The 24,042-nt window shown below is 45.4% G+C and overlaps 2 protein-coding genes across 2 annotated transcripts; one reads left to right on the top strand and one right to left on the bottom strand.

The window, feature by feature from the left end:
* Positions 1–345: 345 nt before the first annotated feature.
* On the bottom strand, positions 346–8,405 carry NUDT21 (nudix hydrolase 21). Its single transcript, XM_048817163.2, has 7 exons — positions 8,164–8,405; positions 5,909–6,109; positions 4,779–4,842; positions 3,369–3,458; positions 2,681–2,756; positions 1,738–1,852; positions 346–621 (listed from the first exon to the last, which is right to left on the bottom strand). Exons 1-7 carry the CDS (start codon positions 8,277–8,279, stop codon positions 600–602), a joined length of 684 nt encoding a protein of 227 aa, XP_048673120.1. The 5' UTR covers positions 8,280–8,405; the 3' UTR covers positions 346–599.
* Positions 8,406–8,624: 219 nt separating this feature from the next.
* Positions 8,625–23,798, top strand: OGFOD1 (2-oxoglutarate and iron dependent oxygenase domain containing 1). Its single transcript, XM_048817162.2, has 13 exons — positions 8,625–8,863; positions 9,061–9,206; positions 11,003–11,049; positions 12,019–12,119; positions 13,039–13,155; positions 13,770–13,861; positions 15,561–15,689; positions 16,147–16,260; positions 17,106–17,185; positions 17,317–17,612; positions 19,034–19,156; positions 20,250–20,308; positions 20,983–23,798. The coding sequence occupies exons 1-13, from the start codon at positions 8,695–8,697 to the stop codon at positions 21,142–21,144; spliced, it is 1,635 nt and encodes a 544-aa protein (XP_048673119.2). The 5' UTR covers positions 8,625–8,694; the 3' UTR covers positions 21,145–23,798.
* Positions 23,799–24,042: the final 244 nt, after the last annotated feature.

Below are 24,042 nucleotides of genomic sequence, written 5' to 3'. Positions count from 1 at the left end.
GGCCCACCTTGCCACTTAGCATTTCCATTCTAATCATAAGGCAGATTACTGGGCTACTGTTTTTTAAATCACTCATACCTTAACTCTGAGTACTATTTTCTCTTAAAGGTTTCAGACTCTCATCAGGATAGTTCCCCCATGTGAGCTTTTTGCTCATGAAAGCACAAGCTTGAATGCTCAGTTAACATACTGGGCCCTCCCTGAAATGTTTCCCCTCCCCCGCCATTATCTAGACCTACTGTTTCCCTCAACCGATACCCTGGAAGAAAGCATTTGCTTTAATTTCTCACCCACCTTCAGTAACACATTCCAAATAGCTGTAATATAAGAAATAGATAAACATAATCCAATCTATTTTGTTTAATGTTGTACAAAAAAAACTGGTGACTATTACAATGAAAAGTGATTAAAACACTGAATCACATTTGACATCCCACTATCTACACAGTTGAGATTCACTTTGCTATTCAGACAATAGAAAGTTTAGCAGTTTTCAGGAAAAAAAAAATCCTTGCATCACATGTATTCTTCCCTCTACATCTTAAAGCTGTGCTCACAGAGACGGCTTCTTCTACCACACTCTTCAGGTATATGGGAATTCAGTTGTAAATAAAATTGAATCTAAAATAAAAAACAGTTATACCATGCAAGAGATTTATTTTCATCACTAATATGTAGAAGGCAATATTTTATTTCTGAGCTAAACAAACTCACATCTGACAGAAAGCAAAGATGAGATTTCCAGTCAAGAAGTATTTGTACCTCAGCCAGTAACGGTCAACACCAGGTAGACCCTAACCTCAGCTTTACATACAAGTATAGTAAGAGATCCAATCCTATAGAACTAATTCTTCTTGAACCTTCAAAATCGGCTTTTCTCTGACAGAGAAGCTATGCGAGTTTTGTTTCCATCGGGGGGGGGGGGGCAGGAGGGGGAGTCTTATAGCGTGGAAGAAAATTGCTATTGGACAAATACTGCATATGTCCGGTGTCAGGCTTGAACAAGAAGCTTCACACAAGAGTTATAAACTCTTAAAACTGAAGTTTGCAGAGTGAACACAGAAACCATTATGCAAGAAATAGCAAATCTTCTTTGTACTGCGTCAAGTATGTATTGATCTTAATTTTCAGATGTCCTTGCTTTTAACAACTGCTTAGGAACCCAAGTTTAGAGATTTGGGACTTCAGCTCTGATTAAGCTATTGCAAGAGTAGTGATTAACAGTAATACAACCTGTGCCTGCTTAAAGATCAGCATTTTGTTAGTTTCTTGGAAGAGACTTCCTTTGTGGTCTTTACATAGGAAAAGTGAAAATTACACCAACAGTTGCAAAGGCTGAGAGCAGATAAATTGGGAGATAAAAATAAAGAGTAAGAATGGTACAAGCCTTTTAGGATGGTACCAGTTCTGATATCTCAAAGGTTTTTCCATGCAACCGGGTGGACATGACTGGTAAAGAATGGAACCTCTTTTACTGACAGTTGACAAATTACACTGTGGGTTGCATGGCAAGTTACTTGAGTAGATGCTCAACACCACCACAGGTGACACGAAGAGTAAGATCAGTGAACTCAAGCCTGATGAGGTACAAACTATTTTCAGTAAAGGAGAAAACTAAGGAATGCATATTTCTTATCTGAATGGCAGTGATGCACCTCAAATATATTATAAAAATGCTAAGAAATTTATTAGTCAGCATAGTAGCTGCTTATACTGTGAATCTGCAGCATACTATACCTGCTCAAAAGCTGAGGAAGGCTGGAAATGATAGGTCCATATCCTGGGGCATTGTCATACAGCTCAAACAACGGTGCAGCTACCAACTTGTAATTTTTTGGGACCGCAAACAAAGCTAAAAATGAATCCAAGTTAGTATTAACAATGGAAAAGTTGTTTCAAACAATTTCAAACTATGGTTTCACTGAGGGTCCCTCCCCCCTTTAAATACAAAATCACTTCACTGTCATCCAGAACTACAGTGTTCCAATGGACTTATTTTACACAGTTAGAGGTGGAGCTCGAATGCTGGGATTTCGTACATATGCACTCCTATCCCACCTGTTATCCTGGCAAAGGATCCCAGTTTATGAGGACTAAAAATCAGGGTGGATTTTTTTTTAAAAAAAAAAAAAAAACACAACCTCAAGAAAATTGGATATTTTTACTCAAACATTTTAAATATTGGTTTTATTTAAATTATATATAAAAATCCTATTTAAAATTTAATTTGAAATTGACAATCTGTGTCAGTGGAAGATTGAAAGATTATCTCTTTCACCCACAGATATTGGTTCAATAGAAGATATTACCTCACCCACTTTGTCAGCCTATGTTGTGGCCTAAAAAGTTACTATAATCTATTAAAATAATTTAGATTAAATACAAAAAAACCTAAACAGTACATGCTTGCTGCCGAGTTTTAAAGAACTAATCATTGACTACATTTTAATTATTTTTGCATTCGGGGCATGAGATCCTTTATTTCTCCCATCCCATTCTCTTTAGCAGAACGCTTATGAAACTTTGTTTATAGACCTTGCTTTACAGATGACAAGCCTGTTTTCATTAAGATCAATTTAACACCACATTTGTTTTCAATATGAAATGTGTAATGGTTGTCTCAGTAGTTGCACACACAAAAATAAAACATGGATTAGAACCTCTGTCTACAAATGCTTACCCTTTTCCTGCAGCTGAACCAGGAAGAGCTTTTTGTGCTCTTTAGGTTTTGTAATGTGAGCTGGAATATATGGATACTGAGGGGGAAAAAAAGTTTAATTAGTTTGTACAGCACTCTGAAAGTACACAGTGATCTGTAAGTGCTTCTTAAAGAATCAGGAATGAGTCACAGAGAAGGACAATCACACATATGACGAAAAGGAACTACCTCAGATACAACTTTATTCACCTTTTTTAAAACTATATTATAAAACATTACGAAAGACACTGAGCCCCCACAGTTAAATTTTCAAAGTCTAGAAAACATTGGCAGTCTCAAAATGAGATCACCATATGAAACTAGGAAACAGGTAAGAACAATCCAGGACAGCAAGAGAAACTGAACCACAGTGCCAAGCACGTTATCGTCACTAAACAATTAAAAATAAAGTTTAAAGGGAGATGATATTCTTTAAAGGACACCACATTCTGGAAAAATAAAGCCCCAACTGTAGCCGCAGCAAAAGGAATAAAGTGCAGCCAGCAAAAAGGAATAAATCTTGAAGCAAACAAAAAAACCCAACAAAAGAAACCTGACATGCCCTGGCTGCCCAAATAAGTTGATTAGTATATGGACTCGGTTTTTTGCAGAAACATACCTTGCTAATTATTTTTTAAATATCAAAATTTATGCAGGGATGGACACTCACCTGTGGAGGTTCAAAGTTTGGTCTCCACCAGTTACCAATGCAGTCATCAATCACCCAGTCTTGCTGAACTCCATCCTGACGTCCCAGTATCTGTCAAAATCCAGTTGCAGTCAAAAAACTTCTACATGTTCCATTGCTAGTACTCTTAGGAACCAGATACTTGAAGCATTAAGGGATGCTGTAATAAGGGTTTAATGCAATTCAGAGCCAAGCTAAAGTAGTCTTATATTAGCGTTAGAATACTTGTGTACTAACCAATATATTGATAGATATATGGTCCTCATGTTCCAGACAAAGTATAAAACTAGGCCTAACTACATTTCTCAGAGAGGGATTTTGCACACTCCCGAGAGATGCAGCTATGCTGATGTAACTTTTCAGTGTAGATCAGCCTTTACAAACATTTTTGAAAATATGGTTCACAAATGCAATTGAGTGTAATTGACCCCAAGAGCTAGAATATAAAGCCATTTAAATCAGAACTCGCAGGAGTTGTCTAAGTAATGTGTTCTCCCTGGTGTATAAATTAAGCATCTAGTTCAGGATACCAGAGGACAACTGAATTGGATGCAGTCATCCACAATGAGGCCCTGATCATTGACTGGGTCTGACTATCACCGCCGTATCTGAGCAACATAATCGGATGTATTTATCCTCACAGTACCCCTGTGAAGTAAAGATGTGTTAACCACATTTTACAGATGGGAAACTGAGGCACGGGGAGGCTAAGGAGAGACCTGTCTAAGGTTGTGCCAGGTCACAGAGGAAAGTCTGCAGTGAACAGGGAATTGAACCCCGGTTCCTCAAGTCCTAGTCTAGTACCCTAAGCACTGGACAACTCTGCTTCTCTCTGGCAGAGACGGATTGCAGTTTTCTCAGGCCCTGGGCCAGGAGCAAGTGGAAGCCCCCTGCTCCACCAGCCCAGCTTCTGCCGGGGACAGGGCTTCCCCGCTCCACCCGCCACTCCAGCCAGGGACAGGGTCACAGCACGAGGACTTGCCCCACTCCCCTCTGGGAGTGCCAAGTGGTTGGAGTGAGGCAAGCCCACGCACCTAGACGCGCTCCCCCAGGAGCGCCAAGTGGGCAGAGCAGGTCAGGGTGCCAGGGAGCCCATTTTTCTGGGGACCCCCAATTGGCTGGTGCCCCTGGGCATGGGCCCTGTTGCCCAGTGGCTAATCCACCACTGCTCTCTGGCACTATCATAATACAAATATATGAATGAAGTAGTATATCATACTATATGAACTACCAGAAAGAAGTTAGTTGGGAATCACTGAAGCACTCAAAAGGCTAGGAATGGCAAAAAGGCTATTTATAATGTTTTGGCTAAAAAACATTCAAGAATTATTCAACATTCAATTGCATTTGGACATCAACTGTAACAAGAAAAGAAAAATGAAGACAATATACCTCTGTCATTAAACGTTTGAGTCCTTCTACCTCATCTTCTCCTGGATTGAGTTCACCACCTGGTCTGTGAAAAATTAATGATGAGAACTAATGTTATATCTTTTATTTTATTTACAGATATATTCACAGGTAAGTTTAAGGGAGTCTCAGTTCTTCAGTTTTAGGAATTTACAAACTTACTTGCAAGCTCTTAACAGAAGAAATAGCCAAAAGAATCTGAACTTTCAAATTTCACCTTACTGGATTTATTACAACTTCAAAACTAAATAGGGTAGCATGCATGGTCACTATGTTTTTTGAGTCGATCACCTCCAATTAGTTTTTTCATGGCTACAATGACTTATTTTCAGTAAAACGTGATAAACAACAACATGCTCTGTTCCTACTAGGACTTTTCAAAAGGACACAGTTTAGCTAAAAAATTTAACAGATATGGCCTAATGATTTGAGAAAAATGGGAAAAGGGTAGGTTTGAGCTGTAGGCATTGCGCCTGCATTTGTTTTTAACCCAAAACCCCCCCCCAAAAAAAAACACACACCACACTTGTAGGAGTGCACAAAAACTAGAAGGTAAGCTACTGTGGGCTGATAATCTGCTCTGGTCTGGTGGTCCGGATAACCCATCAGGTCTTTCCCACCTCTAATTCAGAATTGTGTGAAATTTACAAGAATTCATCTACTTTCTCTTTCCATATCAAGAAAAGCATAGCAAGGAAACAGGATAATCTATAAGCAGCTATATGTTTAAAATTCAGCCTCAATGACTTAAGATGTTAACGGAGTGTGTTTATACATGATTTATCTTCATCATGTCCCTTCATTCAGGGACAATAATAATTACTGGTGATGAATTCTAAAAACATCTCCTCTTGATAATGTGTACTACAACGAAGACTAGAAGTCAGCACACTTAATAGCACCTCATCATCAATTTTCTGCAGGAGAGAGATGATTCAGAATGTTTCCCTGTATAAACATTTGCAACAGCTGGATTTCACACTTCAATCCATGCTCCATTAGCACAGCTGAGCAGCTTGTACACTTGCTGTACGACTAATCTGGTATTTGGTAATGCTTTGTGATTCTACTAAATGTTACTGTAATGTCAAGTTCCAACAATACACACTTACAGTTTGAAGAACGTTGTACCTAGCTGCAACAGTAACACATGGGGCAGCCTATGCTCGTGAACAATCAGAACACCCTCTACAGTCCGCCTCATTCCAATCTTGTCAAATTCTTCCCTCATGCGCTGAAACCGGGCTGCCACTGAACTGTCCTTCTCATAAAGGGGTTCCTTCGTGCCAAATGTATAATTTGTAAGTGGATACCTGGGGGGGAAGGGGGGGTTAAAAAAAAAAAACACCACATATTACTATGTCATGAAGACTAATCCAGATCTCACATGCACAAGTGCACAGTACTTTATCTTGACGGTCAGCTACTGTTGTTGCACAGTTAGCGATCACTGATTTCAAAATATTTATGATTTAGGCTCCACTTATGTGAGAGACTGTCCCTCTGCCACCACAAGAGTTAACTGCTGGGTCACACTCAGTAACTGGTCCTGGGTTTGAAGCTTTCTGCAAATGGCAGTAAGAGACTCAGGTAAAGAGCCCATACCTCTGTGACCAACTGAATCTCTGAAACCAACTGCCTGAGTTAGGAGAGATCTTAAACTTGTGGTTTAAAAATCCGTTTAACAGACTTTTGAACACTCATTCTAATAACAGGGAATGGGTTTGTTAATAAGCAGGGGACATTCCATTATATTTTGTTGATTTGTACTTGATTTTATTGATCTGTGGTATGCAGGTGCTTTGATGAAATATGCCAATATACATTTATAAATAAGTCACAGTTCAATTTAATGACTATTAGAGTAATTACAAACATTCAACTTGAAATCTGTCTTTTTTAGGTTCTTCTTTTCTACAACCTTAATCTTAGATACAGCTTCCCAAATTCATTGCTACTTTGGAATTCCCTCCACCCCAGCCCCCCTCCCCTGCACAGAAACCACAAAGGCTAGCCCTCTGAATACCAAAGCCTGCTCTCATGCATACTGCTATTTTATAAGCATCTCTAGTTTTAGAAGCTCTTAATGAACATCCTCTCAAATCCATGTCCCTTGTTTCTGATCACTGGTGTCTTCATTATCCACTTTACCATTCTCCTGCATTTTCTCCTCTTTATCTGTAGCTTTAGGATTTCATCACTACTTTCTTCTTACACTTAATTTATTCCAAAATCTTAAATTCCAATTCAGTCTCTAAAATAAGATTATATTTGCCATACAGCAATGCTATACACTTTATAAATGTATCAAATTCTTTAACCTGGGTCCAAAAAAAAAAAAAAAAAAATCCACCTGTACTGATAACACAAATTCCAAAGAATCAGAACTTCCTGTTGATTTTTTTCCCTCCAGAAAGAAACCCTGTATATTAACATTTTCACTTTTTAAAATGAGTCATCCCTTTGGGCTGTAAGAATAAACTCAACTATATAAAAAGTGATGCATAACTGTCTTTTTGAGTGTTTAATTGTTAACGGTTGAGTATTACATTTGTTATTTGCTGTTACTGCAACTTCACAAATCTACCTATCAAAGAAGAAAGCACCAGAATGTGCTGTCCATTGTAAAGCAAAGATTGCTTCAGGAGATGGCCCACTAAGGCAGTTACACAAAGAAAATATTTTTATTGCACATTAGCACATACATCTTTGATACTCGGTGTAAACCATGTTGCATCCTGCAGCTCCCAGTAGTCCAGATATTACATATTTTTACTGTACAGTCAGCAAACACTAAACAGTGAACACACGTGGGGCACAAACGTCTATGTCCCATACTCAAGCTCAGATACTACAGTGGCAGATGCAATAAAAAAACCTAAGAAGAACAGATGTGCAGGGCTCCCAAAGTAACATGCTCTTAAATTTCACTAGATCTACACCTCCAGCCTCTCCTCAGAGACTGAAAGTCTCCTCCAGACCACGAGCCTGCAAAGAGGCCTCCCCAGTTACCCAGCGAGTCCAGCCCTCCCCAGCGTGCGCGGATGGGGTTAGGAGGGAGCTCCTCCCTGCGGGTCGGGGGTGCCCCCAGGGGGAGGTGAGGCTGAGGTACAAGCAGGGGGATGGGAAGGAAGGGTTGGTGGCTTTCTCCAGCGGCAGCAGCGCCCGGCGACTGAGGGGATTTTCTCCCTCCCCCGGGAGCTGGGGCGGGTCTCTCCCAGAGAGACAAGGGAGGGGAGTGCAGGGAGGGCTGGGGCCCGAGGCTGGCCGGGGCCTCCCCCCCCCCCAGGGCCGGGCACTCACAGGCGGATGCCCTGGCCCCGCGGGGGCCGGGGTGGGGGGGGCCGCCCGCGGGCCGGGCACTCACAGGTTGATGGTCCGCTCCAGCGTGAGCGGCTTGGTCTGCTGGATGTATTTGTTGCCGAACTGGTTCACCCCGCGGGGCCAGCCGGTCTGCGAGCGGTTGGGCGGCACCACGGACATGGTAGCGGGCGGGGCTGGGTCACTGCTGCTCAGCGGCGGGAGCAGCGTCCACCATTAACATCCCCGCCAGGCCTCACACACACCGCCAGTGGCTGCGCCGGAACCGCCTGCCCGCGCGCCGGAAAGGGGAACCATAGAGACGAAGGCACAGAGCGCCAGGACCATAGAGCGCGGCTACGGCTCCTCTTCCGCCGCCCGCCTTTCTAGCCGCTCATCCCGCTCCCGCCGCAGGATCCTTCAGCGTCCCTATTGGCTGATGTAGCCTTGCCCTCCCCCACCCCCAGGCCTATCAGAGCTTTGCTCTGCCCTTCCCGGCTCAGGCCGATTGGTTCCGGTGGCTGCGCGAGGGATGATGGGAGTTGTAGGCGCCGCCTCGGGCTTGCTGTAGCCCCGCGGGCCGGGCGGCGCTTTCCCCATGAGTGGGCCGCGGCGTGGGTCGCGGGCCCGGGACCCCTCCCCGGGGGAGCCGGGCAAGAAGCGGGACAAACGGGAAGTGCGCGGGGAGTTCTCGGCGGCCATCAGGGAGCCGGCGCTGAAGGAGAAGGCGGGGGCCGCCTGGGGCTGCAGGGAGCCGCTCAACCACGGTACCGAGACCCGGGGAGCCGCGCCGGGCCGCTCTCTCCTGCCCGGGGCGGGAGCCGGGCCCCCGCTGGCTGGGGAGCCCGGGCAAGGGCTGGCCCGGGGGGGCCACGACCCTAGCGCCAGGGCCGAGCGGGGGGCTGGGCTTTGTCCTGCTGCGCGGAGCGTCCCGGGCTTCACCGTGTCTTATTTACCGTCCTAGAGGCCATCGCGGTGGATCCTGTTCCCTTCTGTCACTGCGTGATCCCCAACTTCCTCCAGTGCCCGGGCTTCCTGGACGGGCTGCAGACGGAGCTCCTGGACCTGGATTTCCACGAGAAGTGCAACGATTTGTACAAGTTCAAACAGGTGCTTCTCCGGGACAGGACCAACCTTCTGCGTCTTCATCCGAATGGCCCAAATCTGACACGGCGGCACACCTCTGGCAGCGACGCTGTGCATTTCCATGGCCCCTCTGTCGGCGCCTCTTTAAGGGCTTACAAACGTGAGCTCAGCCCATTAAGATGCTCCCGCAGAATGTGCGGGTGCCGCCATTTAACAGCTGGCAGCGCTGAGGCCTGGAAATGATAAGCCAGACCACAGGCTACCGCAAGTATTTTCAAAAGCTGCCACTGACTGTTGAAGCGGCCAGGAGTCCTGTGGCACCTTATATAAGCTTGTATAAGGTGCCACAGGACTCTTCGCCGCTTTTATAGATCCAGAATAACAGGGCTGCCCCTCTGATACTGACTGTTGAGTGGCTCTAAATTAGGCTTCTAAAACGAGGTACTTGTTTTCAGAAGTGCTGAGAACACGCAGCTCTTACTGACTTTAATTGAAGTCTGGGGTGTTCATCATCTCTGAAAATCAGAACCAAGCAGTTTTGAGTTAGGCACCCAAAACCAGTGGCTGCTTTTGGAAAACTTGGCTATATCTATCTAACACATCTAGGCTTGGAAGGATTAGATTTTTATCAGTAAATTTCTGTTTCACCATACACAAAAAAACAACAAAAATATTTCCATCAATAATAATAATAGAAATTTACAGATAGGCAAAGTAAGAAAAATGCTGCTTGACAACTTATTAGAGTTTGACTTAAAGATATTTACTTGGTATATTTTGACAAGTGACACTGACAACTTGTGTTTTAATTATTATAAAGCTTTAACTTTTTGAATATCAGTGTCTACTGTCATTAAATAATTATTGTCCAACCCCCTTCAGTTTCCTGCAGTTGTGAAAATTCAAATGAATAAACACGGGGGTAAAAATCCTTAAATCCCATAATTTTGCACAACTGTGCAATAAAAAAAAAATCTTAAAAATCTTAATATTATCTGTTGAAATTATTTTTTTAAAATTTGAATTCTGCCATGCCCACATATGTGCTGTGATTGTCTTTGTGGTCTGTAGGGGATCTCAAGTTAATGGAAAAGCTGGGAGTGAAACCCCTTAAGGCCTATGTCCCAGTCTTATGTGACCAGGCTCCCTCCTATTGCACTCTGAAGTTTGTAATCTGTAAAGTCTAAGGAAGACCATTCTTCTTGGGGTTGTTTATGTGCTGTGTTGCTTGTCTGTACCCATATGAACATGAAATAGTATTTACTGATGAGTTCTGCAGAATTAGAGCTGCAGACTGACTACAGGAGAATGCAGGTTTAAACCTAAATACTAGACAGTAGTAGTCCTTTTCTGGTTTCTTCACCCCAGACCTCTGAAAATTGACTGTCGCTCCATCTCTGTCACCTGAATGAGAAATTCCTATGTCTACGTCCTGTACAATGCTGAACATAGAGGTTCTTTGGAGGTCTGGTAGCTCTAGCATACAGATACTCTCCTCCCAAGTGCAGACACTTCCTTGGCATGTTAGTGACTCAACCTTGCTACACAGTCTTGGACCAGTGTCCTGAGACCTTTAACTTGTATTGGTGATGGTGGCACTGTGCCTAATAACTTTTGGGTTACTTAATTCCACTTTTGCCTGCAATGGCCCTCTGCCCTCCATTCTGCACTCCTGTTCCCAGAATCGTCGCAGAAAAGTTGCACTGATGATGGTCCTAGAAATATTTATTTTAAGTACTGTCCTTAGTTATTATTTCAGCTGTGACTTAGAGCAGAGTCTAAATGAAATAATTGTTCTTATTTTCCATGCATGTCTGTAGTCTGATGATCTGAAGAAGAGAAAAGAGCCTCACATCTCAGCATTAAGGTAAAGTAGCTCCTGTAAATCATGGCAAATGATCAGGCACCCTTTTCTAGAGGTCTAAAAGGAACATGGCCAGAAAATGAAAATCATTTTGTGAAAAATTTGTGAAAAACCCTGTTTCAGGGTTGTTGAAAATGGACTCTCTTTCATAAATGTTTCATGATTATTTTTTCTGATTGGGACAGTTTTTTAAAAACACTATTGCTAGAATTTTTTGTTTACCAAAAATAGTTTTTGGTAAAAAAACTTTCTATAACTATTTTTATAAAGTTTACAGTAAACATTTCAGGAAAAAATACCAGAAAAAGGCACATTTGATAATATTGCATAATCTTTTTTAAAAAAATTTTTTGTGAGCTTCTCATTAAAAGCCTGATATAGCCTACCTGATGCATCTTTTTGTTTGGTTTGGTTTTTCTTGTTAAATCTAACATCGTCTCTTAACGAAAACCCCATTTATCACCAAACTGTGTGCCTCGTTAACTCAAGCTGTATAAGATATGCTTTACTGTTTTGGGGGAGGAGGGAAGAAATTGCATAGATTCCCCCATCCACCTAGTTCTAATGATAATCTCAGTTTCCTCCTTGATTGCTTCCCCATTAGCATTTCAATCCTCTCATCCTCCTTTCCCCCAAAACCCTTCTTTATTTTTTAGCACTGTAAAATTGCTGTGTAGAAGTCTGAAACTTTCATCTCTTTCCTTACTGACTAAATCCATTCTCACTGCTTTGTTGCTTTAAATGTTTCTCAGCAGCATAGGGGCTGCACTCCCGGATGTTTGTTGTAGGGTTGCCCATGAAAGCAAAACTCCGGGCAGGAATTATACATCTTTAACTGTTGGCATTTACAAATAGTTGCAATAAGTTGAATATAGTTCATGACAATGCACTCAGTGCTGCAGCACCTCAGCATTAAAGGTTTCCTAGGCTGAGGGGCTACATGTCCCATTTGCTGTGTGCTTGTCTTCTCAGGAAAGTTCTGTTTGAAGAGTTCCGGGAGTGGCTGTCTGCAGTTACGCAAGTGGAGCTGGAACCAACCATTGACCTGTCCTGTGCGAAGTATGAGTATACAGGTAAGTGAGCAGGGTGCCTTCTCCTCTGAGGGGAAGGACAGCATTACATTGCCATAGGGGACCCCAGTTTCAAAGCTCCCTGGCAACTCCTGCTCCTCGAAGCTGTCCTCCAGCAAGGCAAAGATTCAGGCAGGAAGCAAGTCGTGGCCAGAAAATGGAAGAAGTGATATACCTGAATATTTTTGCTATTAATAGTTTAAACAGGCCCAGTGAACTCAGGAGCTCCCCCACATCCCTGCCGCCCCTCTTTGAAGAAATCCAGTGTTTGTGACCAGTCCAATGGCCCCAGGATGGCTAGGATTCAAATTCTGGAAGTTAAGGTTTTCCTGGTGTTTGTCATTAATACCTTTATCTTATCTTGTCATGTGGGTCCCCTTGCTGGCCCAGGACTGAGTGAGTTACAGACACCAGCCTCCCCCTGGAAGTGGTTCTCCTGATTGAGTGAGATCGATGGAGTGGAGAGAAGGAAGCTTGCACCGGTACCACCCATGCTGTCCTGGCTGAGTAGACCTTCAGTCACAAGCACTGTCAGGACAGCGTTTCTTGCCAGCAGGGAACTCGCTCAAAGTGCATTTTGATGCAACTGTGGCTTTAAGAGACAGTGTTTGAATCATGCGGGAAAGCTGAGCAATTTCCTCTCACTGAGCAGTAGCAGCAGTTGCAAGAGGAGAGGAGGGTAGCAGGAGGGCCCTGTAGTTACACACTTTGATGGACTAGTTCAGCTGATGTAATTGTAATGGAGTCCAGAGGAAATTACATCTACAAGGTCTGTGAATCAGATGGGCTTGTGGCCAGATGAGGATGCAGCTCCAGGGAAGGGGATGGATTTTGCTTTCAAAGGTGCAGGGATGGGGAATGGTCACTGAAATGAATGAATTCTGCAAACCCTGTGCAAGCATGCTAAAGCTTGTGATTGCAGACACCCTGCTATGCCATGATGATGAGCTGGAAGGACGGAGAATTGCCTTCATCCTGTACCTGGTTCCGCCATGGGAGAAGAGCGATGGGGGCACTCTGGACCTGTACAGCACCGATGGTAGGATTGTGGTCCCTTGGCTGTGTATGTCTGAGGATGTCAGTTATAGGGACAAATTTGGAACACTCACACTTTGCTTTTGTGTGTCTTCATAGCAGCCACTATTAAGACAGGGTAGGCTGAGGAGAAGCAGCTTCGTTCAGTTGAAGGCTGGTGAATTGCTGTGATGTGTATGTCTCAGAGTGAGACAGGTGGAAGCTGTCACTGCGGATTGTGCTACTGGGTAATGGCTCAGTTAGGACTAGCTTTGGGGGATGAAGCAGATGGGGGGTCATTAAGTTTACAGATGAAGAGGGCAACCTTTTGTTTCTGACTCATAGCTGCAGAGGGAGGTGAGGGTGGCAGGATGGGGGTGATGCTAGTAGCCACACTTCTGCCCAGTACCCTCTGTGAACTGGACTGTTCAGTGACTGAGATCCAGGCAGGAGGAGATGCCCACCCTGGTGGGCATTTAGGCCTCCCAGGCCAGCTTCCTACTCTGGAACTCCCTCCTATGTGGCCTACAGGACTTACCAGTCCCAAGTGGTTCTGGAACTAGCATAAAGGGGCTTGTGGGGGGCGGGGGGGATTTCATGTCTGACTGTAAAGAGCACGTATGGTCTTTTCTTGCTCAGGCCACTTTCAGCCGCAGCAGGTCGTCAAGTCATTAGTCCCTTCATGGAATTCCCTGGCCTTCTTCGAAGTGTCTCCTGTCTCTTTCCACCAGGCAAGGAGCTGCTCTTCTTTCTTCAACCAAGTGTGATTGCTGTAAGCATTCATTGGGTGTATTGTGGTAGTACCCTAAGGGGCCCCAACCAGAATGGCAGCCCCATTGTGCTAGGAGCTGTACAGCCACAGAGCAGGACAAGGGCTTCAGATCAAGCTCTGAGTAACATCCTGGCTCCAGTGTCCGCCATCATGGTCTTTCTGTGTGTTCTAAATAAAAGTACCTCATGGAACCCTGAGAATACCATGGGGCGGGACGCGCAGCAGCAAGGAGTCAGCGGGGAAACAGCACTGAGAATGTGTTAACATAGGCCAGCCGTGAGCTCAGCTATATGGCTTAGGGGTTTATTTAAGATACAAGTGAGATAAAAAACAGAAAGCCCTACTGGTCATTCCCCAAGCTGTTATCAGTTGGCAACTTGTTGTAGGCATGGAAAGCCATGTGAATTCATAGCTTAGCCTTGTGACTGCCTCCTGCTAACTGATATTTAGTCCTGTGTTTAGCAACATTCAAAGTCCTGCATTCAGCCTTTGACACTGTTAATATAGGCTTTAAAAAGTCAGATGACTGTATTGGGAGTGCTTTTGCCAAAGGCTCCCAGAGTTCATCACTTATCCCCCTAGAGTACTTAATGTCATTGAATCTCTTCATTTGACCCTTTCATTGATTAATCTAAGTGTCTTTGTGTTGCCATTGGATGGCTGAGTGAGGGTCAGCATGATACAAACCCCTCACAGCAGAAGTCAGCAAAAATCCCTTTTCTCAAACATCCAGCAAGGAGCATTTTGCTGTTACTTCCAAACACATCTCTGAATCTTGGTCCAGGCTTCCCTTTTTTCATAGTTTGGATGTGAGCTGGTGTACAAGAGCACCTCCTAGCACAGCTGTGACCTACCACACTTTGTTTTCTATCAAATGGTTTGGGGAGTTGTTGCCACCACCCCAAATTACTCAAAGCCCCCTAGGACACTATATATCCTGAAATGTGGAATTAACGCCTTTAGTTAATTTCACCCTGAGTACATTGCCATGACTAGCACTTGTCAAATTTTGCACTAATCAGTCGTCTCATCACAATACAGAAGCCCCTGACTTCCAGTGACCAGTCTGGAATTCACCCCAGTGCAGGGAGCCAGCGTAAAGTCTATTAAATGCCTGGGTCTTTTGCTTTAAGGTAAAAATAAACATATGTAAATTAATGTGGACTGTGACTACTTCCCATAGTACCTGTCCTGGGCATCCTTTTTTGTGTTTCCTCGATAGCCACATCAAAGTTGAGTTTGGCAGATCATGGTAAATAGTAATCCAGCAAACTAAGTAGCAAAAAATGTATCCCATAGTTTTTGTTGGCTCCTGCTCTGCCCCAGGGGTGTAGCGGTTCTAAAGATAGTTCAGGGGTTAAGGCTCTGGACTGGGCCACAGGAGATCAGGGTTCAATTCATGGCCCTGCTACAGACTTGAGCAAGACGCTTAATCTTACTTCATTTCCCCTATCTAAACTGCAGACAATAATCCTTTCTGTCTCCAGACCTTTGTCTGCCTAGAGTGTAAACTCTTTGGGGACAGGGACTTCTCTTCCTAAGTGCATGTACAGCACCTAGCACAATGACGCTTTGAGCTCAGTTGGGGCCGTTAGGCATGCCATAATACACACATACTAGATACTACTCGTAATGCAGTCCTCACCTTTTCATTCCAGGTGTCTGAAGTTCTGACAGAAGGGAAGTGCCGGTTGTCTGTGAGTGGTTGGTTTCATGGCCCACCAGTGGCCAGGCCTCTCCGCTACATTGAATCCCTTTTGCCCCGGAGTCCACATATCCCATACGATGTAAGCAAAAAGCATAGATCTGCTCGCCCGCCACCCAGCCTCCATCGTGTCTGTGGCATACTTATGCTTAGAAGGCACACAGTTGAGGCAGTGGGCTCCTTGAATTTTACAACTCCCCCTTTTTCTCACTGTTGTTTGCAGCAATCTCTTGGATGCTTAAAACTGAATCTTGTTAACTTCCCCCTCTCCCTCATCCATTCATTGGCTTTGAGATCAAGTATGAAAAGTGCAAGGTTGTATTCGTAGCGACTGGTTTGGGGAGAGAGGGTAGGTCTAGTGAGAGCCTTGTATAAGGAATTCTGTGCCCATTGCAAATGGCTGCAGTACTGCTGGGAGTGCAGCAAATGCCGTGGGCAGTAAGGGGATGGTCCAGCCCTACACCGTTGTGGTGGGGGGGAAGACCCATTATCTGTGTAATCTCAAATCCAGCATTCAAATCAAGATGTTTCTATTTCAGCATGAAATCTTGTACGAGTGGATCAACCCAGTTTACTTGGACATGGATTCCCAAGCCCAGATCCAGGAGGAATTTGAGGAGCGATCAGAGCTTCTCCTGAAGAACTTCCTTAAGGTGGGTCCAGGATGATGTGCTGTGTGTGGGCTTGTTCCCCAGGTTGGGGTGCTGGTTGGGCATTGTGTGGAACACAAACTGGTGGTGAATGCGGTGGGTCATTTGTGCAGCTCAGAAGCTGAGATCCAGCTGGTCTTCCTCCTCTCTTAGTGGCTTCAGGCAGGAATGGAGGAACTGTGGCTGCAACCACCCCACCCTACCCGATTTATCCTGTTGAAGTTATATAGACTGTAGCCCCTCTTCTGCACAGGGACACCCCGACTGAACCACAAACGCTGCTCCAACTCCTCGTGTTCCCTTCTCTCGTCTCTGCTCTGCCTCCTGTCCCCTAGCCCTGTTTTTGGTGGAATCCCTACCCTGAGTCCTTGTGTCATATAGGCTAGTCTCCGGGCCAGGAAGCACTGGGAACGGGGGGACGGGTTGCTGCACCACTTGTGAAATATATGACCAGTAGAGGCTACGCTCTGTGACTTGGCTTCCCTACAGAGGCTGTGGGTCCTGGGTCTGATTCACCTTGCCTGGCCCTTTATGCAGTCACATATACCTGTGTAAAGTGGGGAATGCTCTCCCTGTGTGAGGGCAGAGGATGCTAATCCAGTAGCATTTCATGCCCGTTCTGCACAGGTGTAATTGATAATACAAGCTGCAGGGTAGTGGAGGATCACAATCACCATCCCAGCCCTCTGATTCATCTAGCCCCGGCTGGGCTGCGTGGGACAAAGGCAGGTCATAGAACTAAAGCCGGATGCCTCGCACAACAGCACTGAGCAGCTACTCCTAATGCAACAGGAAAGGTTGTGGAGCAGCTGTGTGTTAAAGGGTTCTTCCATGTGTTTGGCTCCTAGGGGGAGAAATTTCAGTTTGTGTGTGAAGCTCTGCGAAAAGACAACATCACATGGAGCAGCCGAGGGCCACCCAATAAAAGGTAGTGTTGTGTCCTGCTGGTTAACTCCGTCAGCCATGTTCTGCCGGGGAGATGCCTAGCAGGTGTTCTCCTTAGTCTGAATGCTGGCTCCTTACCAGCTATCTGCTCATCCCATCCCCACTCTCCTTCAGATGTTACGAGAAGGCTGAGGAGGGGAGCCTTCCGGATGTCCTAAGGAAGTGCCTGGAGTTCTTCCGCTCCGAGGCCTTGTTCTTGCTGCTCTCCAACTTCACAGGCCTAAAGCTGCACTTCCTGGCTTCCTCTGATGAGGATGAGGAGGGAGAAGAAGAAAAGGCTGCAGATTGCACTGGACACAGCTCTTCCAAACCCAAGCAAGGAGAAACCAGTCAAAAGGCCAACGGCGATGCTGACCAAGTAGATCAGCCTGAAAATGACCCCCAAACCAAAGAAAGTGATACAAAGAACAGTAAGTAAAGCCAGCAGGGCTGGAGTTAAAAGAACTGGAATGGAAACCTTGTTCCCATTGCCTTCACAGAGGCCAGGATTTCACCCCAAGGCTACAGTTAGTTTAAGAGTGGCCTCTGATTTTGACAGGTTTCAGAGTAGCAGCCGTGTTAGTCTGTATTCGCAAAAAGAAAAGGAGTACTTGTGGCACCTTAGAGACTAACCAATTTATTTGAGCATAAGCTTTCGTGAGCTACAGCTCACTTCATCCGATGCAACTGATTTTGAGTGGCCACCTTAAGCCTGAATTCCCAGAGGTGCTGAGTACCCACAGCTCTCATTGACTTCGTTTGAAATGGTGATGCTCAGCACCTGTATAAATCAGGCTCAAGGTGTCTGAAATTGGACACCTAAAATCAGTGACTGCTTCTGAAAGGGAGTGGCCTGAGTTAATGACTTTCTGCAGGTTACAGATTTAGTAAGTGACCTCATCAAGTTGAAATCTAGTCAAACTGTTTAAAAAGAGTTAAGTAGCTTCAGGAACCACACCTGTCCTGAACCCTTTGCCAATTGTAATGTGGTTTTACACCCACATTTTCCTATTCTCTTACAAGTATTTTTCTTCTGTGAAAGACCCTGTTGCACCCTAAATTACCTAAGATTCCTGGTGGGCACAGGTGGTGATGGAAATCAGTTTCCTCCCTTTTAGCCTTCTATCCCATAGCCTCCACTACTTCTGTTCCTCCCCTTCTGTGTTTTTTAACCACTCCCATTCATTATGGCTGTTGTGAAACATTGTGATTGACTGAGGGAGAAAGAGGCTATGGGGTATAGGAGAGAGAGAGTGCGAATGTAAAAGGAACTGTGAGGCTGCCAAACCCTGAGAATAGAAGGTCTCTCCACATCCTGAGGGATCCCAAAGCACTTTCCACAACTTGATCTGCACATCCCTGAGATGGCTGAGTACATCAGTGCAGGGAGGGGAGTTTGGGGCAACACCCTATTCCTGTTGAAGCGCCTAGGAGCTTAGGTGTCCATGCAGAGCACAGAGGATGCTGGTTTTAAAGTTTCGAGCTGTAAGTCCCACAGACAGGAAACCCACCTGGAGCTCTTCCATTTTTCAGAGGCTGGTAAGAGCCTTGCTGGACTCCATAACCTGCCTGTGTTTATCACATGGAAGCTCCCAGCCCCCTCAAACATGGCACACACAAGGCACATGCCTGCTGGGAATGAAATTGATGTGACCATGGCCTTTTCCTCTCCTCATGCTCCCACTGGGGCTGCCGGACCCAAATTTATCTGCTTTAAAGTGGAGGTATTTCAGAGGCTAAATAAAGATGCAGAGCTTGTTTGCCTGCCTTCTCCTTTGGGGTGGTAGATGTTAGCTGTTGTGCAGCTGCTGTATCCTCCCGGGCTGGTTAGACTCTTGCTTTCCTCCCCTAGGCTCAAGTGTCCCCATGTGCATGGGGGAGCTGAGGCACTGGACAAATGGCCACTACACTCTAGTCCATGACACCCAAATGACAGAGTTTGCCCTGGACCTGCTGTTCTTCTGTGGCTGTGAAGGTATGTGGGCGGAGATCCAAGCCTTCCCTTTCCTTGCTGCCAAGGGGAAAGAAAGGGGACTTTTGTTGGAAATCATCTGGCCTCATCTGTTAAATTTTCAGCGGTTTTGAAGCCACCAAACCTTTCATACTGTTCTCTAAATAGAAAGCTCCTTCCTACTTTTCTCCCAGTTCTCAGTGATGTCACCTGGCGTCCCGGCTAATAATCATTCGCAGCAGGATTGGGATTGCTGACGTAGGCCAGTCCCACAGTAGTTGGCTCTGTACTGCCATGCAGTAGCGCTAGGTTACTTCCCAATGGATTCTCTGACTCCCTGGGCCGGGCCGGGCCGGGCCAGGCCAGGGCACTTCGCCAGCCCTCTGGGGAAACAAGACATGTCTTGCAGTATAAGCCATCCAGCTGAGTAGGGGGAGTTTCTGATGGGAATCCTCACTCCAAGCATGGGGCTGGGGGATGAGATCACCCACAGGAGAGTGGAGGGGCTGTTCCCTTGGTGACATTTCATGTGACACTATCACTAAATTCATGTGTAGATTTTTTTTTTTTAAAGACATAATACTGAAGCCTGCATTTTTCCAAAGTAACGAGTGAATTTGAGGGGTGGGAGATTATCTGCAGGTCTAGCTAGTCAGGCACGAGCTCATCACTTTTGAAAACTTAAGCCTAAATGGTCAGCAGTATTTTTGCATCTTGGCCAGCTGCTAGCAGCCCTGGGAATGCACAAGCCAGAGTCAACATGAGCATGCTGCGGGGACCACCAGGCGTATCCTATTCAATCACCTAGTTACAGGGAGGTGTCTGTTCCACGGATGTGAAACCCAGGGAGGGTCTAGCCTCTTCTTCCAGGTTGGTAGTAATCCCCTGGGTATGTGGGGACCTGGTGAGTAGTGAGGTGTATTGATTCAAGCCGATGTCTCTGAATGACAACACTGGCCATAGGTAACTGGAGGCAGTATGGTACCCAAGAATTTTGGAGAGCAGGGTGGAGATGCTACTGATCTAGGTGGGTGAGTGGGAGTACTAGAGAGTGCTGAGCTTTCTAAGTCAGTCTCTCTCTCTCTCTCTCTCTCTCTCTCCTATTTCACCTGTTCAGATTGGGATGCAGAGTATGGTGGCTTTACATCCTACATTGCCAAGGGTGAAGATGAAGAGGTAAGTAGCATGGTGTGTTCAACTCGTAAGCCCTGGCCAGCAGACCGTTCCTAGGTGCATAGTGCTAGAGCAGCACTGAGGTTGCTCTAACCTACACGGGGGATGGGAGAACATAGCAGCAGTTCCAGGATTGGGGAGCAATGAAATGCTCCCCATCTTGGCTGTAGCCCGTGATTATTGTGCACAGCTGGGCCCAAAATGTCTGTCTGTAAAAACTGCACTTGCCATCTCTTCTGAGGGTTGCTTGTCTTAGTCCCAGCCCTGAAGAGCTTAGATTTTATCTTTACCTTTGTTTCTGTACAGCACCTAACGCAACAGGGTTCCAGTCCTGTGTGAGACCCCTGGGTGCTTCCATAACAACAATGGTAATGTTGTGTCAGTGCTAGGCCCCTTTTAGATGAGGCAAATGACAATTGTCTAATAAAGAACCTAAGCTGATGGGTCTTAATATGCAGTGGGCTATGTTGTTTATTCTCAGGCTTATGCTGGAGTCATGCCATTGGTGGCAGTATTCAGCATAGAAGTTCATGATATTCTCCAGCTATCTGCTGTAACGTACCTTATTTTGGTGATGGTTCCCTGATGTGAATAAGATCTTGAAATTGTTTTTGTGAAAATAACTCCTGCTTCCCCCTCCAAAAACACCAAAACAAGATCCCTCTTGTCTGTTCTAGCTGCTGACGGTGAATCCAGAGAACAACTGCTTGGCCTTGGTTTACAGAGACAAAGAGACTTTGAAATTTGTGAAGTATGTTAACCATCGTAGCTTGGAGCATCCGAAAAAACATCAGAGCAGAGCTGGATTCTGGGACTTCTCTTTTGTCTACTATGAGTGACAGCACTGGGCATGGCCATCTTCTGAGAGGGAATGGCTTAGTGATACAGTAATGGGTTTTGAATAGTCTCCCGGACTGTCTTCTTAGTGGGTGCACCTGTAATGCATGGATCGGCTGGTGCCATTTGATGAGCCTAGATTTGATTTAGGCAGAGAGCTAACTTCACCTGACCGCATCCGAGCTGTCATGCTGGTGCTGAAGTCTAAGTGAGTCTTTGCTAGGTTTTTTAATAACAAATGGAAGCACTGTTCTGCTGTCCCATCTTAACTCTTACTCGCTCTCACATTCTGGTGCTGCTCCACTAGAGGGAGTCTTACTTGGATCTGTAACACTCAACTCTTGAATAGCTGCTTTGCATAGCCTTCCAGCCCGGCTCTCCTGAAGAGCCCTGCGATGAATTTACTTTGTGTCATGATGCACATCGAGACTTCGTGTAAGCCCAAATTGGTGACTGCTATGACCACTGCACAGATTTGTAGTCCAAAGCCTTCAACTGGTCATCAGGAATGAATCGGGCTTTGTTCCAAACCAGGGCTTCCTGACTTCCCTGATCTGCAAGCCATATCTCTTCTGGGGCCTGATTGTTCCCTCCGCACTGAGAAATGGTGCATGCAAAGCATGCTGCCACATAATTAGCTATATTGTCTAGGAGGTGGTGGGTAAAGGAGAGAAGCTTGTGAAAATGTCTGCCAAAAACATTGGTTCCCCTCCCCCCAATGAAAAAAGTGAAACCTTGTATATCTGGGAAGGGACGAGGGGGGAAGAGATGATAGTTGGGGGGGAGCCTTCAGCCTCAGTCTACTTGTACTGATACAAAGAACAAACCCCTAGGCTTTTGGTGGGCAGGGAAAGGGTAGTGGGAGGACATAAGCAGGAGTTAAAATCATGTGTGCTGGTGGGGAAAAAATGTAGTGAAGAGCCTATCCACCCTCCTTGTCTCTTGGGCAAATATAATAGGTGCGGTTGCCATCCCCAGTGTGTCTTCTCACTGTCACCCTTCAAGCTGTGGCCTAATTCTAGCTGGGCAGTGGTATGGTCTCCATCACTCTAGTAGCTGAATACCTAATTTTGCATTCTGAGCAGCTTGTTCCATCTATGCCACCCCAGCCCGCTGGGTAGGCTAGTTAGGACACTGGTTGCTCAGCCATGACGGGAGCAGTACGTGCTTTTAAAATAACATCTTAAAAGCAGATTGGCGTGACCTGCTGCCCCCACGCTAGGTGCAGTTCTGACTTTGCTAGGAGCGCCACATTGCTGAAGCGGAGAGGCGTTATCGGCCCGCTAACTGGTGCTGTCACACAACATGTGCTGGCTCTCAGGAAGAAACAGTCTGGCTGAGTTCTGTATCGTTGACTCGCTACTACTTTGCACACACCAGGGCTGAGCTTATTTTGCATTGCCTAGAAGGTGTTTTGCACCTTCAGTAGTAACTGACTTACACACACATGTGCTTTTGCTGTGAATAGTGCCTTTGCAAATCCATCTAAGCCATGGAATATAGCCCCTGGGCTTGAGATGGGGTGGGAGAGAAACATGCATGACCATGCCTTCGCATACCAACTTGGCATGGGATGAAGCAGCATGGGGAGGGAGCCTGCTACCCTCCAATTTCTGTGCAGATCTGTGACTTCCTCTGTGTATGTAACCCAGGACTATTATTGGACTCAGAAATGGTGATGCGCTGGAGCACAGCGAGAAGTTTGCTCTCTGCACATGATCTAGCTTTAGCCAGAGCTACGTGTAATTAACTAACTTGTTTTCATGATCTAGTTTCTCTGTGCAAGGTAGAGACTGGTTTCACAGATTCCAAGGCCAGAAAGGACCATTGTGATCATCTAGTCTGGCCTCCTGTATAACACAGGCAAGAGAACTTCCCCCAAAATCATTCTAACAGCAGATCTTTTAGGAAAAAAAAATAATCCAAAAGGCTTTCTCACCTGGTTTAAACATTTAAACCATGGTGCTGTTTTAAGCCAGTTGTGATGAGTATAAAACTAGAAACAAATCCTACTGGAGGTCAGGACACTTTCCAAATCTTGAATGGGTAGTTTAGGTTAAATGCAAAGCCAAGCTGCATTTCTTCAGGGTTGGGGATATCACTTCCTGGCCTACAGTTATCCTGGAGAAATAGATTCCGTTCTCGGCCTTTGAGATGCCAAAGCCTAAGCTACTGTGCAGTGGAATTTTCCATGCAGAAAAGGAAAGTTGATCAGGTGGCTTAAAATACAAAGGAGAAGCACCTAATAGCCTACAAGGATGTGAGGGCTGCAAGCACCAAGAGTACAAGGAAATGTTTAGACTGCAGCCAGGCATTTGAAATAGAAGTAGAAGGTTGAGTTTCTGGAAAAGCTGATGATTATGTGTAAGAACTACCTCCTCCTCCTAAGGCTGAGCTCCATCAGTCTGGAATAGCCTCCCCCAGGACAGGCTAGAAGCTGAACCTGAACTCACAACTGGCACTGGGGGAGCTAAAAATCAACAGCTCCTCTTACTCCCTGTACGCTGGGCCTTGGGGTGGAAAGCTGTGTGTTGGAAAGAACAAGCCCCAGGATTACTTGAAATTCAGGAGGCAGTAAATGCCAAGTGGTGTTTTAAATCACATTAGCTAATGTTTAAATTAAAAAAACATTTTTGTTTAATCTTGACAAAGCCTATCCAGCAAATATCCCTCTCTCCAGGCTCTGTTTTCTGATACTGAAATTCGGGCAAGGTAGTTCAGATTGGCCCTGCTTTTAAAATGCACTGATCCTCAGAAGAAAGATACCATCAATGTGAAACATACCCATGCCCCAGAAGGGAGTAAAAAGAGTGACACAGAGGAAGAACAAACGGTGCAAGTGAATAGCAGTTACATGAACAAAGGGGACATGCCGTAAGTTTCAGTGAAGGGATACATAC

The sequence above is a fragment of the Caretta caretta genome, chromosome 12 (assembly GCF_965140235.1).
Source record: "Caretta caretta isolate rCarCar2 chromosome 12, rCarCar1.hap1, whole genome shotgun sequence".
Lineage (NCBI taxonomy): Eukaryota > Metazoa > Chordata > Testudines > Cheloniidae > Caretta > Caretta caretta.
Note: the sequence above shows the minus strand (reverse complement) of the source record. Positions and strands in the feature narration are given on the sequence as shown.